This window comes from Aulonocara sp. 'chitande type north' Nkhata Bay, linkage group LG22, assembly GCF_057382095.1.
Source record: "Aulonocara sp. 'chitande type north' Nkhata Bay isolate Kocher_YH1m ecotype deep benthic linkage group LG22, A_spYH_male_GT1.1, whole genome shotgun sequence".
Classification (NCBI taxonomy): Eukaryota; Metazoa; Chordata; class Actinopteri; order Cichliformes; family Cichlidae; genus Aulonocara; species Aulonocara sp. 'chitande type north' Nkhata Bay.
Window position 1 is genome coordinate 5,130,447 of NC_141364.1, and position 11,914 is coordinate 5,142,360.

The 11,914-nt window shown below is 40.6% G+C and overlaps 1 protein-coding gene across 1 annotated transcript in view; it reads right to left on the bottom strand.

Moving 5' to 3' along the window:
- Nucleotides 1–7,974, bottom strand: part of LOC147303301 (chloride channel protein 1-like) — a 53,426-nt gene extending 45,452 nt beyond the window's left edge. Inside the window, exons 1-3 of the mRNA XM_086280406.1 lie at nucleotides 7,908–7,974; nucleotides 327–624; nucleotides 111–242 (exon numbers count right to left, since the gene is read on the bottom strand). Coding sequence (XP_086136532.1) covers nucleotides 111–242; nucleotides 327–624; nucleotides 7,908–7,958 — 481 coding nt within the window. The 5' untranslated portion in view covers nucleotides 7,959–7,974. The remainder of the gene's footprint in view (nucleotides 1–110; nucleotides 243–326; nucleotides 625–7,907) is intronic.
- Nucleotides 7,975–11,914: the final 3,940 nt, after the last annotated feature.

Below are 11,914 nucleotides of genomic sequence, written 5' to 3' on the forward strand. Positions count from 1 at the left end.
ATGGATAGAAGGAGAGGGAGGAAGGGAAATGGTTAGATATTAAAAGAGGACAGAAAGAAAAGTGCTTCTTGCACAAACACCTGACTCGTGTTTTTGCTTCACAGTCCTACCTTGTAGACTCTTTGCACTGGCGTAGTCCATTGTCCAGCTGACCAGTGCCATTGTGATGCCCAGGAGAACCAGGAAGATCCAGTCCTCTCCCAACCTGGTCACAAGGAATCGCTGCACTCGTGCTATGCAGTCTGCAGAAACCAACACATCCCAGAAGCTCTAAACGTGGCACTCACACAGCATCATTTTCTGTCTTCACTTTTGCCTCATCTCACCTCTACACTTGGAGTAGGAGCGCTTCTTCTTCACAGAGGACGCGAGGTCGGGCTCAGCTGTTTGCTCCTCAGCAGCATCGGTCTCCATATTGGACTGACGCCTGTTCCGTTGCCTGCTGTAGTAGCTGTATTGATGGCGGCTGTGGTATCCGTTTTGGCCACGGCGCCCATGTCCGTGCCGTGTCCTGGCGTGGCTGCGGTGGTGGGTCCCATGTTTCTTGATCTGCCTCTCAGTCAGCAGGCGTGTGGCCTCCCGTCTGCCGGAGCCTCCTTGGTTTTCTTGGTACTCCCCATAGAGCTGCCAAATGATCAGTTAACAATTTTTTGTCTTTTCATGACTCCATCAGACATGAACATGCACAGGTAGTTCCTGAGACAGTGAGAATGAGGAGTGTTTTCCTTTTGGCAGCCTGGCAAAGAAGGGTTCACTTTAAAATTAGACAGGACCACGTGTTGAGCCAAACGGCTCTAATGGAAACGGAAACATGGACTCTGCCTCTAGATTTATCACCGCTGGACAGACTCCATGAAAACTGTCCTGGACATCTGGGGAAGAGATTAATTCTCCTCTGTCGCATTTACAAGTGTCTGGGTTTCACTTCAATAAAGACCCGACGGGACTCAAAGTGGTGGCAAATATAATGTAATGCCTGATCTATGGACACAAACTCAGATTTAATTAATGTCATTAATGCCTAAAAATATTTGTGATCATTTTCTTCATTTCAGGTTATTAAATGTGTCCACAGTTCAGCTCCACACAGATTCATTAATGCACGATGCACTTAAATGCTGGGGAAACTAGGACACCTCTGCTTTTGTGAGATTGATGAGTTAAATCAAAGTGCGAGGAACGTTCTTCTAACTACTCAGTCTGGCTTGTCACTCCTATACCAGCCTATACATTTGGTTCATAAGTCTGGATAAATATACTGCTTGTGATTGGCCAAGTACATCCTGTGCAGGGTTGTATAAAGATACTGACAGAGATTCTGCACCACACACACACACACACACACACACACACACACACACACACACACACACACACACACACACACACACACACACACACACACACACACACACACACACACACACACACACGTTCGAAGCAGAGCTGCTGAATTGATGGTGAAAATGTTATTGAATTGCCCAAGCATACTTAATACATAAATTTGTTGTTTTAAATGAGCTAGATTATGGTTCTTCTGCTGGGAAATTACACAATAATTGCAGACAAAAGAAGATCAATGGGAGACAGACTAGCAGCTCATCATTTGATTAAGCATAAAAAAAATAACCCACTAGAAGTAAAATGTGTTTATATTCAAATATTTTGATATGCACATGTGTGAAATTCTTTTACATGTGTTCAAAGTCTGTCCTGTCTCAAGTGCTACCAACAAATATTATATCTGTATCTAAACTACATTTTCAATGTACACGGGATGAGTTTGAACGCTGCAAAAGCTGCTATCACAATTCTCAATTTATTCTTTCTCACATAGCCGAACTGTTTAGGACTAGTTTGGAGTGCTGTACTGAGAACTCCGCCTCTGTTTTCAATCGCTAACTATTGTAAAATGTCATCTGCTGCAAAACCAAACAGAGGGAAGGTGCATTCAGTCTCTCTGTGGGAATCTCACTTCAATAAAAGGACAGACAAAATAAAGAAAAGATTTTTTGTAGTTAAAACACAGAAGTAATGCAGCTGCAAGGAAAGCAAAAATACTAAACTGTAAATGCAACAAACAGAGTCACATAAACTCAACGACACATAGTGTAGCCACCTTAGTGTAACTGCATACTGACAAAAAATGCTTTGGTGCACAGTCAATACGCTCATCATATTCTCTGATGTCATATATTTACATCATACAGCTGCAAATAAAAAGTATTTTTACTAGTTTTTTTATATAGTATTAAATCACAATGTAACAATTTACTAAAACTAGTAGTTGAATGTAAAGTTTGACTTCACTTAATGTAATCTGAGTGTGAAACCTTTACCATGGTTTCACTCTGTTACGGTGCAAATGTGATGCAAATGTGTACAAACCTCCCTGACAGGTGGATCAGGCCTAGTCGTCACCACAGTCACAGAGGTTGTGTATTCTTTAAATTTCATTGTCACTCCATAGATACAAAAGGCAGAGTGGATACAGAGATTCCAGCTCATTTACCCATTTACACTTGAACCATAAAAAACTCCAGCACTGCCCCACAAATACAGGACCGAGCCTCATATGTGCTTTGGTACATGAACAGCAGACAATAGCAACCCAGGAATATAAGTGACAAGCTGGTAAGTTGTCGCTTATATCACGTCCACGTATGATCCTTTCAACGCCTTCTGATTTAGCAGGTTCACGGACAGGCCGACTGACGGATGGATGGATTTAGATACACAGACACAAGTGCACATAAGGCGCTGGACATGCTGTGTGTCTGTGTGTGTTTGTGTGCATAGATGGCAGTCAATGCATGGTGAAACCTGAGCAGCATAACACACAAAGTACTACAACTGAATGCCTGCACACAGCACAGGCTCAAACAACAGAGCAAGGCACGGACGTCCTGACTCAGAGCTCATGTGATAAAAGTTAAAAGGATCACACGTGTAGCACTCTTTTAATCTAAGCAGCAGTAAAATTGGGTGAAACAAGCTTTTAAAATACAAAAGCACATTACAAAAAGATGCTTTGTGCATTCTACATAAGAAGTTTCTCATAATTTCCATAACATGCAAACAGATGGCGCGAAGGAATCCTGAATTAAAATTGTTGAATCAATACTATAACAGAAAAAATGTGGACAAATTGGTTATTAGGATGACAAACAATAAAAACATTCTGAATTTAAGAGATTCAAATCTCACACATACTAATGATGTGCAAAGTTTTTGAGTCACACTTCATTTCTTGTATTTTGCTAGGAAAATGGATAAGAGGCAAATAAAGTTGGAAAAAGAGTAAAAAGAGTATACACGGCAAAAACGGAGGTTGTAGAATTCCAACCAGCATGAAAGCCAATAGTTGGTATGACTGCCTTTATCCTTCAACACGGCCTGTTAAAAAACAGTGTTAAGCAGTTACTTTTACATCCAATTTTCAGGGAAAATTCTACTTGGGCCAGATTTGACTTCTGCTGTGTCACTGCTGCTACAATGTTGCTGCTGCTGACACCTTGTGGCAGTAGATTCACACTTGGCAGTATGCAATCAATAGAAATGAAGGCCTTAAAATGTTCTTTATTTATAACTTGGCATCCTTAGCCTTTCCTTTTACTTTCCTTCTTCTCTTTCCTTCTTGAGAGCCTGAGATGATTTATGAGGCTTTGGCTCAACTGACCAACTAAAATTGTTTCTTTGCTAAGTTGTCTGTTATGTGTTGACACAACATTCATTCATCCCTTAAGTGCTTAAATAGGCCAGTGTTAAGCGATTAACTGGAGTAAGAAAAGTAAAAGGACTAATGAAAAAGCAGCCAACGTCCAAAGACAAAGTTTGAAAGACCTTAAGAAATCCCGGAGAATTACTGCTCTTTACTTACTTTTAAAAATTCCACGAACGTCTGGCTGCTTGGAAGCAAGAATCAAAGACATGAGGTGTGGTTCAAGACTTGTGCGCAGTACTGTATGTTGTCAGAAATCTGACACTGTCCCCTTTACCTCTTTCCTGTTTTCCTCTTGACCACTGAAACTCTACTCTGCACTAATCACTTGTGCCCCCTTCCTTCACTGCACCCTACTCTTATTCCTTTCTTCACCACTCTCTCTCTCTTTGCCGCTGAAACACTACTCTGGGCTAAATTTAGGACCAGTGTGATCCAATATTCCTCATTACATTTCCCACACCTCTCTCCTACCATCGTACATTTCAATGCCTCATCGTATTCCACGGTTTTTCCCATGTCTCACATTCATTTACTCTGTGTTCTTCTAACTGGGTCCTGTTCGCTTTGTGAATACATCGAAAGGAAGTATGAAGGGATTAAAACTGCTCCAAAACACTCAGTATATCAAAGACAGACGTACCTCTGGGTCTGAAAAGTGGGACAATTGCCAAAAAAATGCAATATTTCAAACAGCCAACAGGGAGCGACTCTTATTAAGAAAAGACGTCCGTTTTCATAACAATCAATAGAGAAACAACACTACTTCTGCACTGATTTATGACCTCAGTAAACACTTTCCTAATGAGCTCATGGGCTCGGTGGTTAGTTTTGAGGCTCATTTAAGAAATTCTATATTATTTTTCAAATTATATAACATTTATAGAGAATGCCATGCCAAACCTGTGTGGTTACTTTGTGATTGACAGGTCATCACCATATATGCACACAGTGTCCAGGCTTTTTTAGTCAGACTGACCTCTTAACTTGGCAAATGTTTTAAATGGGTTTTTGATCTGTTGTTGTGCTTGTTGGCATGAAGTACCTACAGCTGGACAGTGGCAACTTAACTTCTTATAATAAGGAGTTGGTAGGGCCAGCCAGGACAGACTGGAACTGGGCCACCTATCATATGGTGGACGGGCTGTCACGTGGCGAGAGGCGTGGCACACCCTGGGCAGGTTATCAGCCTGCCGTAGGGCTAACACAGAGATAGACAACCATTCACACTCAGATTCACACCTATATCCAATTTAGAACTGGACTGTGGGAGGAAGCTGGAGAACCCAGAGAGAACCCACCCATGCAGACTACACACAGGAAAACCAGGCCAGATGGAGGAGCAGAGATGGAGCAGGATCTTCTTCCTGTGACACAACAGTGCTAACCACTGATTATCTATACAAATATTGCAAAAGAAACTCAATGAAATGTTCATATTTTCTGTGCATTTCATAAACAGAACAGAAAAAAGAAAATCAGGAAACCATAAATCTGATACATTTTCTGTCTCTAACCACACTGCTCTGGAAGATAGAGGTTTTTTTTGTTCTTTTTGGATAATTTACTAATATTTTTCCCAACTGAATTATGTCACATCATGAGCAGGTATCGCTCTGTACAGAGAGGGATTTATATAACAATGTGAGTTAAGCCACTATATGTCGTCATGTGCAGTCAAAGCCGACGCATATGAAGCGTTTCTAAAATAGAGGCCGGTTTAACTCCACGCATTCTCTGCATGACTGCCAGCTCTCTGGCCACGTGTCCTGATTGTAAGAAATTGCTGTCAGAGTTTTTTTATTATCAAATTTAAAAAAGGACACATAAGAAATGGGAAAGATGTTACCACAGCATGCATAGTATCCAAAAGCACAAACACACACACACGACAGATTAGATAACTTTGCACTCTCTCAGGTACTCGTAGGCGTACGATTTCAACAGCCATTAAATTCTATAGGTCACTCTGATCACCAGCCTTCACATTCCAGGCTCTCAACACCACTGAGGAGGGCTGCTGTATGGCTTAGTCTGTCAGAGTGATTTTTTTAATATATATATTTTTTATTTGCTTTTAACTAACCATGATTTAAGCAGGAAAATGACTCAGGAGATTAAAAAGACAGCACTGCAATCAAAGGCAGCTTCACGGACGAGTATCTTACAAGTACACAAAGTAAAAATACAGAAAGTATAAATAAAATAGACCTTCAGAAAGGTCTGAGAGTGTGGGGATTTCAATCCTAATTTGATAGGCTTTAAATATTCAGCAGTGTAAAGTAAAAAAAAAAAGCTACCTCTAAAACTTGTGATGTCACTTAAAGGAGTCATTATTTATGAAAGCAAAGAATGTTCATTTCCATCTAATACAGCATGAAATTGGATTCATAATAACAATTTTCAGTATACGGATATGTGTACAAAGGCATATTGTCAGCAGTCATCACTCTTATGTTCCACTGTTTGTTACCTAATGAACATTTATGATGTTTAAAAGACTGTTAAAACTGTTATCCTGGCAACTAAAGCCAAAAAGAGTTTAACATTTCTCTTCTTAACACACTGAAATACACTCATGTGTACCACTCGCTTCACAAACCAGTATAATGTGGCATGTATGTGTCAGTAACAGCATGGGAGATTTCTGTTTCCCAGTTGTGTACCAGGGTTTCTAACTTTTCTTATCATTATAATATTCAATTTCATTAAAAATCAGAAATCATTTAGAATAAATGTTTCAATTAAACCATAACTATCTTTTACAGTAGCTGTCCATGGTCCGGGGCCATGGATGGCCTTGAGGCTGAAATTTATGGTTTTCAGGGTTTTTATCATCATTCTGTTATCATTTTTATCGTTAACTTGGTTTTCCTGGGTCTTTTCACGTGTGTTATGAATAAATCTTTTTCTTTTTTTTGTAGCGGTACTAGTTTTATTTTGTTGTATTTATCCGCAATATCTTAAAGGCCGGTCTGTGAAAATGTTGTCGGACATAAACCGGTCGGTGGCGCAAAAAAGGTTGTTTTACATCCTGTCCGTTACATCAGAAGAAAAGCAATGCACTTTTTCCCACCATGCTTTTCCTTATTTTCTGCCATATTTTCTGTGAAAGGTCCAGATGCTTACATTACACAAAGCCAAATTTGAACTAAAAAGATCAGTGTATGCACAAGGGACCAGTTTTGCACGAGGAAGCTATTCATAAGAAAGATGTCCTACAAAAAGAGGGAAGGGAGCTTGAACAGCTTGCTTCAGACAGGGGATGAACTGATGAGCTACAGCAAGGCCAAGATCCATGACATGAATCAATGAATCAGCTATGAATCAATGACAGCCACTTTACTAAAGTCACACAATAAAAATATAGAGCGTCACTGATCCACCTCAAAAAACTAAACTTTTGCTTATTATTGTAGATGTAAAAAAAACATTTATTCAATAGAAATTACAAGCTAACAGTGAACAATCAGATATTAAGAAAAGAAAAACACCAACAAAAAAAACAACAAACAAAAATGTTTCCAGTTCTCTGGTCTCCTAAACAACTCAACAACAAGAAAAAGACGATTCAGAGTTGTGTAACAGAACCTCTCAAAGCTGTAATGAAAACCCGCCAGATGTTGAGAGACGCTCTTCACACTGCTTTGTCCCAAAAGACACGAGCAGCTACATGAATGCTGGAAATGCATGGTCAGGTTTCCCCTCTTTGGAAACATATGGAAAACCACCTGGGACACACACATGTACACGCACAAAACCCCCTAATACACAGAAACTGTTGACATGCAGAGTCATGCACTTGTCACAGAAGCCTGTCCCACATGTGCAAAGACCAAGCAGGGCTTAAGAAGCGAGGCACAGAGAGGGTAGCAAACAGGTGGCCAGCAGAGATGGTAGGAAACAAGTAGCGAGACAGCGTCACAGGGGCGAAGGAGCTGCACAGCATCAGAGCACCTGTTTGCACGCCCGTGTGTTTGATACTGCTGTTACACATCACCTTGTCACATGCTGTTCATTCACAAGGACGCAGATTAGTGTGGACGATACAGGTGCGTTATGCAGGACTCCCGCAACAAAACTGCAGACGCATGCTAGATATGAAACATCAAGGCTGGTGTAGACATGGCACAAGGACAGAGACAGACAGAGAGCGAAAGAGAAATGAAAGAGAAGGGACACTGACCAGGGTTTGCTTGTATCTAAGAGCTTTCCTTTCCGACGCATCTGCAGCCATTGACACACTGTCACTGACCCAAAAATAAACCTACCCGCTCACCGTCTGTCTCAGCAATACCAGTACTGCTGTGGACGCACAGCCAGGACGCGCTTACACACAAACACGCACATACACACATACACTGAAAGGCATGGATTCACACCGCACACACAAACACAAATAGTTCCAGCTGGGGTTACCCCTGCAGTACTCCAAGCTATCTGTAAAATGAACTCAGATTTAATGAGACAGACTAAATACCAAGTGAATAATATACTAACTGAACTAGTTGTTGCTCAATATTTAAAGAGCTGCAGGTCAACCAGGTCATGAAAAGGGAGAAGCTCAGCGTTTCTTTGGAGGGGAATCCTGGTTATTCAACCTTGGGTTAAGATGTTACTAATCCATCCAACAGTATTAAGAGATCTGTTTGTTTGTTTTTTTTTAAATAAGATGCAGTTTTTAAAACATGCCACTAATTAGCTAGCTGCTAATTTTGACTGCCTAGGTAGTTTAAGTCTGATTATCAGTGTTAGAGGTCAGCGCTTTGTGTTTTCAGTGCTAAAGAACAGGTGGTGAATGCTAAATAGTTTAATTTGTTTCGTTGTTATGCAAATTCTGTGAAAACATGCACAATAACAACGTGTCTTTTCAAAACTCAGACAAAAAAAAAAAGCAAAACTCTTCAGTCTGTTAGCTCCTTACATGTAGACTGTTTAAGCACAGAAATTCAAAATGAATCCTTTCAGCAGGAAGGGACCAAAAGAGAACTTCTCAAAGAATCTGGAAAGATAAATTGTCTCATGTGTTAATCAGCAGTAACCACAGTCCAGCATGGTTTATGGCTGATCCCTGTAGAGCAGCGGTCCCCAGCCCCCGGGCCTCGGACCGGTCCGTGAGTCGTTTGGTACCGGGCCGCGAGAGTTGAGGCTCAGGTGTGAAATGTCTGGTTTTCAGGGTTTTTATCGGTTTTCAGCGTTATTTTGTTATCGTTTTTATCTTTAACTCGGTCTTCCTGGGTCTTTTCACGTGTGTTATGAATAAATCTTCTTTTTTTTGGTACCTGTACTAGTTTTATTTTGTTGTATTTTTCCGCGACACCTTAAAGGCCGGTCCGTGAAAATATTGTCGGGCATAAACCGGTCCGTGGCGCAAAAAAAGGTTGTTTTACAGCCTGTCCATTACATCAGAAGAAAAACAATGCACTTTTTCCCACCATGCTTTTCCTTATTTTCTGCTATATTTTCTGTGAAAGGTCCAGATGCTTACATTACACAAAGCCAAATTTGAACTAAAAAGATCAGTGTATGCACAAGGGACCAGTTTTGCACGAGGAAGCTGCTGTAGATACTTATAATGGCTGAACTGGTTTGCTCTGCTCTCCAGTCACACATGAAACTGGGTTATTCAAACTGGAATGAGGAAATAAACACTGGGAATTTGTTTCTTTACAAATGAAATGCTTTAAAAGAAAGAAAAACTGGCTCAAAGACCTGTTAGAATGAAAATGAGGGACAAGTGAGTTTGTTAGACATGCCTGTAAACTTGATTGTCAATGCAAATATCTAAACTGTGAGTTTCATGGCAGCAACTCAGTGCATTCAGGCAGTGACGTAAAGATGACCAGCTCTGGGTGAAAAATACCCTGCTGATGTCAGAAAACATGCCCAGACTGGTTAAACTTTACAGGAGAGCAACAGGAGCTCAAATAACCATTTGTTACAACAAAGGTAAGCAGGTATTTAACCAGGGAGCACAGCTACAGCTGCAGACCACACGGTACCATTCCTGTCAGCTAAGAACAGGAAACTCATACAATTCATATAGGCTCACCAAAACTGGACAATAGGAGACTGGAAAACACATCGGAGATTCACATGATCTATGCTGTGGAAAACTGATGCAGTTCTGAAGGTAAATGGGGGTCTAATGCAGTACTAGCAAGGTGCACCTAAAAGTGCAGATGAGTGTATGTCTAAATTTTTAAAAATATTAGCCATTGCTGCTATAATTTCTCTCTGGATGATCCCTGTGACGCACTGCCAACCTGTCCAGCTCTATGACAACAAGAACTCCAGGCCTCCCGGGACCCTAACTTGGATAAGCAATTAAGAAAATGGATGCAGGGGCATTACCCTTGTAATAATCAGGTGTACATAATAATCTGTTTTGTGTACATGTAGCTGCTTTTCTTGGAGCGTGTATGTCAGGCTACAGCAGAGGTTACAGCATGTGGGGTGTAATATTTAATGCTGTGGTACAAATCAAGCTTCAGACAGTGAAGTAATCTGCTTTCAAACACACATTTGCAGAATTCCAATGCATACTAGAGGTGGAAAACAAAGAAATAGTGACTGAAGCAACAGATGGGCTGCCTAACAGAACAATAATCATGATTAAGCAAAACCTCAGAAATGTAAACAATATCAAAAGTTCTTTCTCAGAACAGAAGCAGCTAAAAGAAACACAGAACAACACAATCAGAAACCTTTAAACAACTCAAGCAAAACATAAAATCTTTGCTTGTGTCTTAAACATAAAAAGCCTAAACAGCAACAACATACGCTGAGGTGTGGCACACAATATGTAGTGCTGGTTACCTCTGTGTTGCCCTGATGAACTTGTGCAGGTTGAAACCAGAGACAGCAGTGAGAGCACCAGGAGAGATTTCCATGATGGTTGAAACCAAAACAGCCACGGCAGTTTCACCGTGCTCCTAAAGGAAGGTAAAAGTGGAAAATCAAGAAGGATTAAACCTGTGGCCTTCAATAGCAAGGCCACTACAATGACACTTCACACAGGCTTTCACACAAAAGCTACAAATATTCGAGTGTGCCTTGGATATGTTTGTTCCTACTGAGACTTCAGGCCTCTTCAAAATGGATCTGCATGTGGTTTACTTTGCTCATCTTTTTGTTTCATCTGAAGTGTAGGCCTAAAGAAAAACAAAGAGGAAATGTCACTAATTAATACCAGAATAGTCCACCTATACACTCTAATTACAGCTGCTAAACCAGGATTTGTGTTGGAAGGGTTAAATTAACTCCCCAGTGTGCATCTTTGCATTAGTCCCGCAGAAGCACTGGTGAGAAAGCTCTGCTGTGTTTTGTGCTTGGACCACACATCATATGGGACAGACACAGCTGCTTTAACAAGTGCAAACTAACCACCCTTGATCACACCTTTCCAAACAGAGTGGAAAGGTGTGATCAAGTTGAGAGTTGCCTGTTTAATATGTAAATAAATCTCAGTACTGCAGTATAGTGGAGGAATCATTATTTATTCAGCTACGATAGTTGGACAGGTGCACTGTTTGAGCTTTCACTGTCTGTGTATATTCAACAACTACTACATTTAACTGCAGGCCAAGTCTACAATTAAACAGACTGTTTGCTATGTAGTCCAGTTTTTCTGCAGCTGATGGAATAAAAATTATTACGCATTTCCACCCACTGGAAAACTCCAAGTTTGTCAGCTAATAAATCCACCCAGCTAACACATACACACATACACAGAGAGAAAACATGAGCAGTGACACTCAAAAACAAATACAACACTGACTGCAGACTATGTGCAGGTGATAAAGCTGAGAAAGAAAAAGTGTCGGTGGTGGGTGTGGCTAACCTGAGGCAGAGAGACCGAGAGAGAAAGACTGGAGAAAAGTCACAAGTGAGAGAACTGAAACACAGATCCTACCTTCACTGATGTCTTCAATGGAAATGTGTCTGTGTGTGGATTTCTCTCCATACATCAGGAAACCATGAAAACGGAGGATTTGTATTTGTTTCGTAGCTTATATGAGACTAAGGACAAAACTACATGCTTTGGATACAAGAAGCATCCAGAATCTGATATGTACACAGCACCAGAGAGTCAACCAGCAGGTATGATTCAAATATATATGTGTCAGACTAACATACTAAATAAAATGAAATGATATTAAACAGTGGTCAGATTTTTAATTTGAGGCTTGA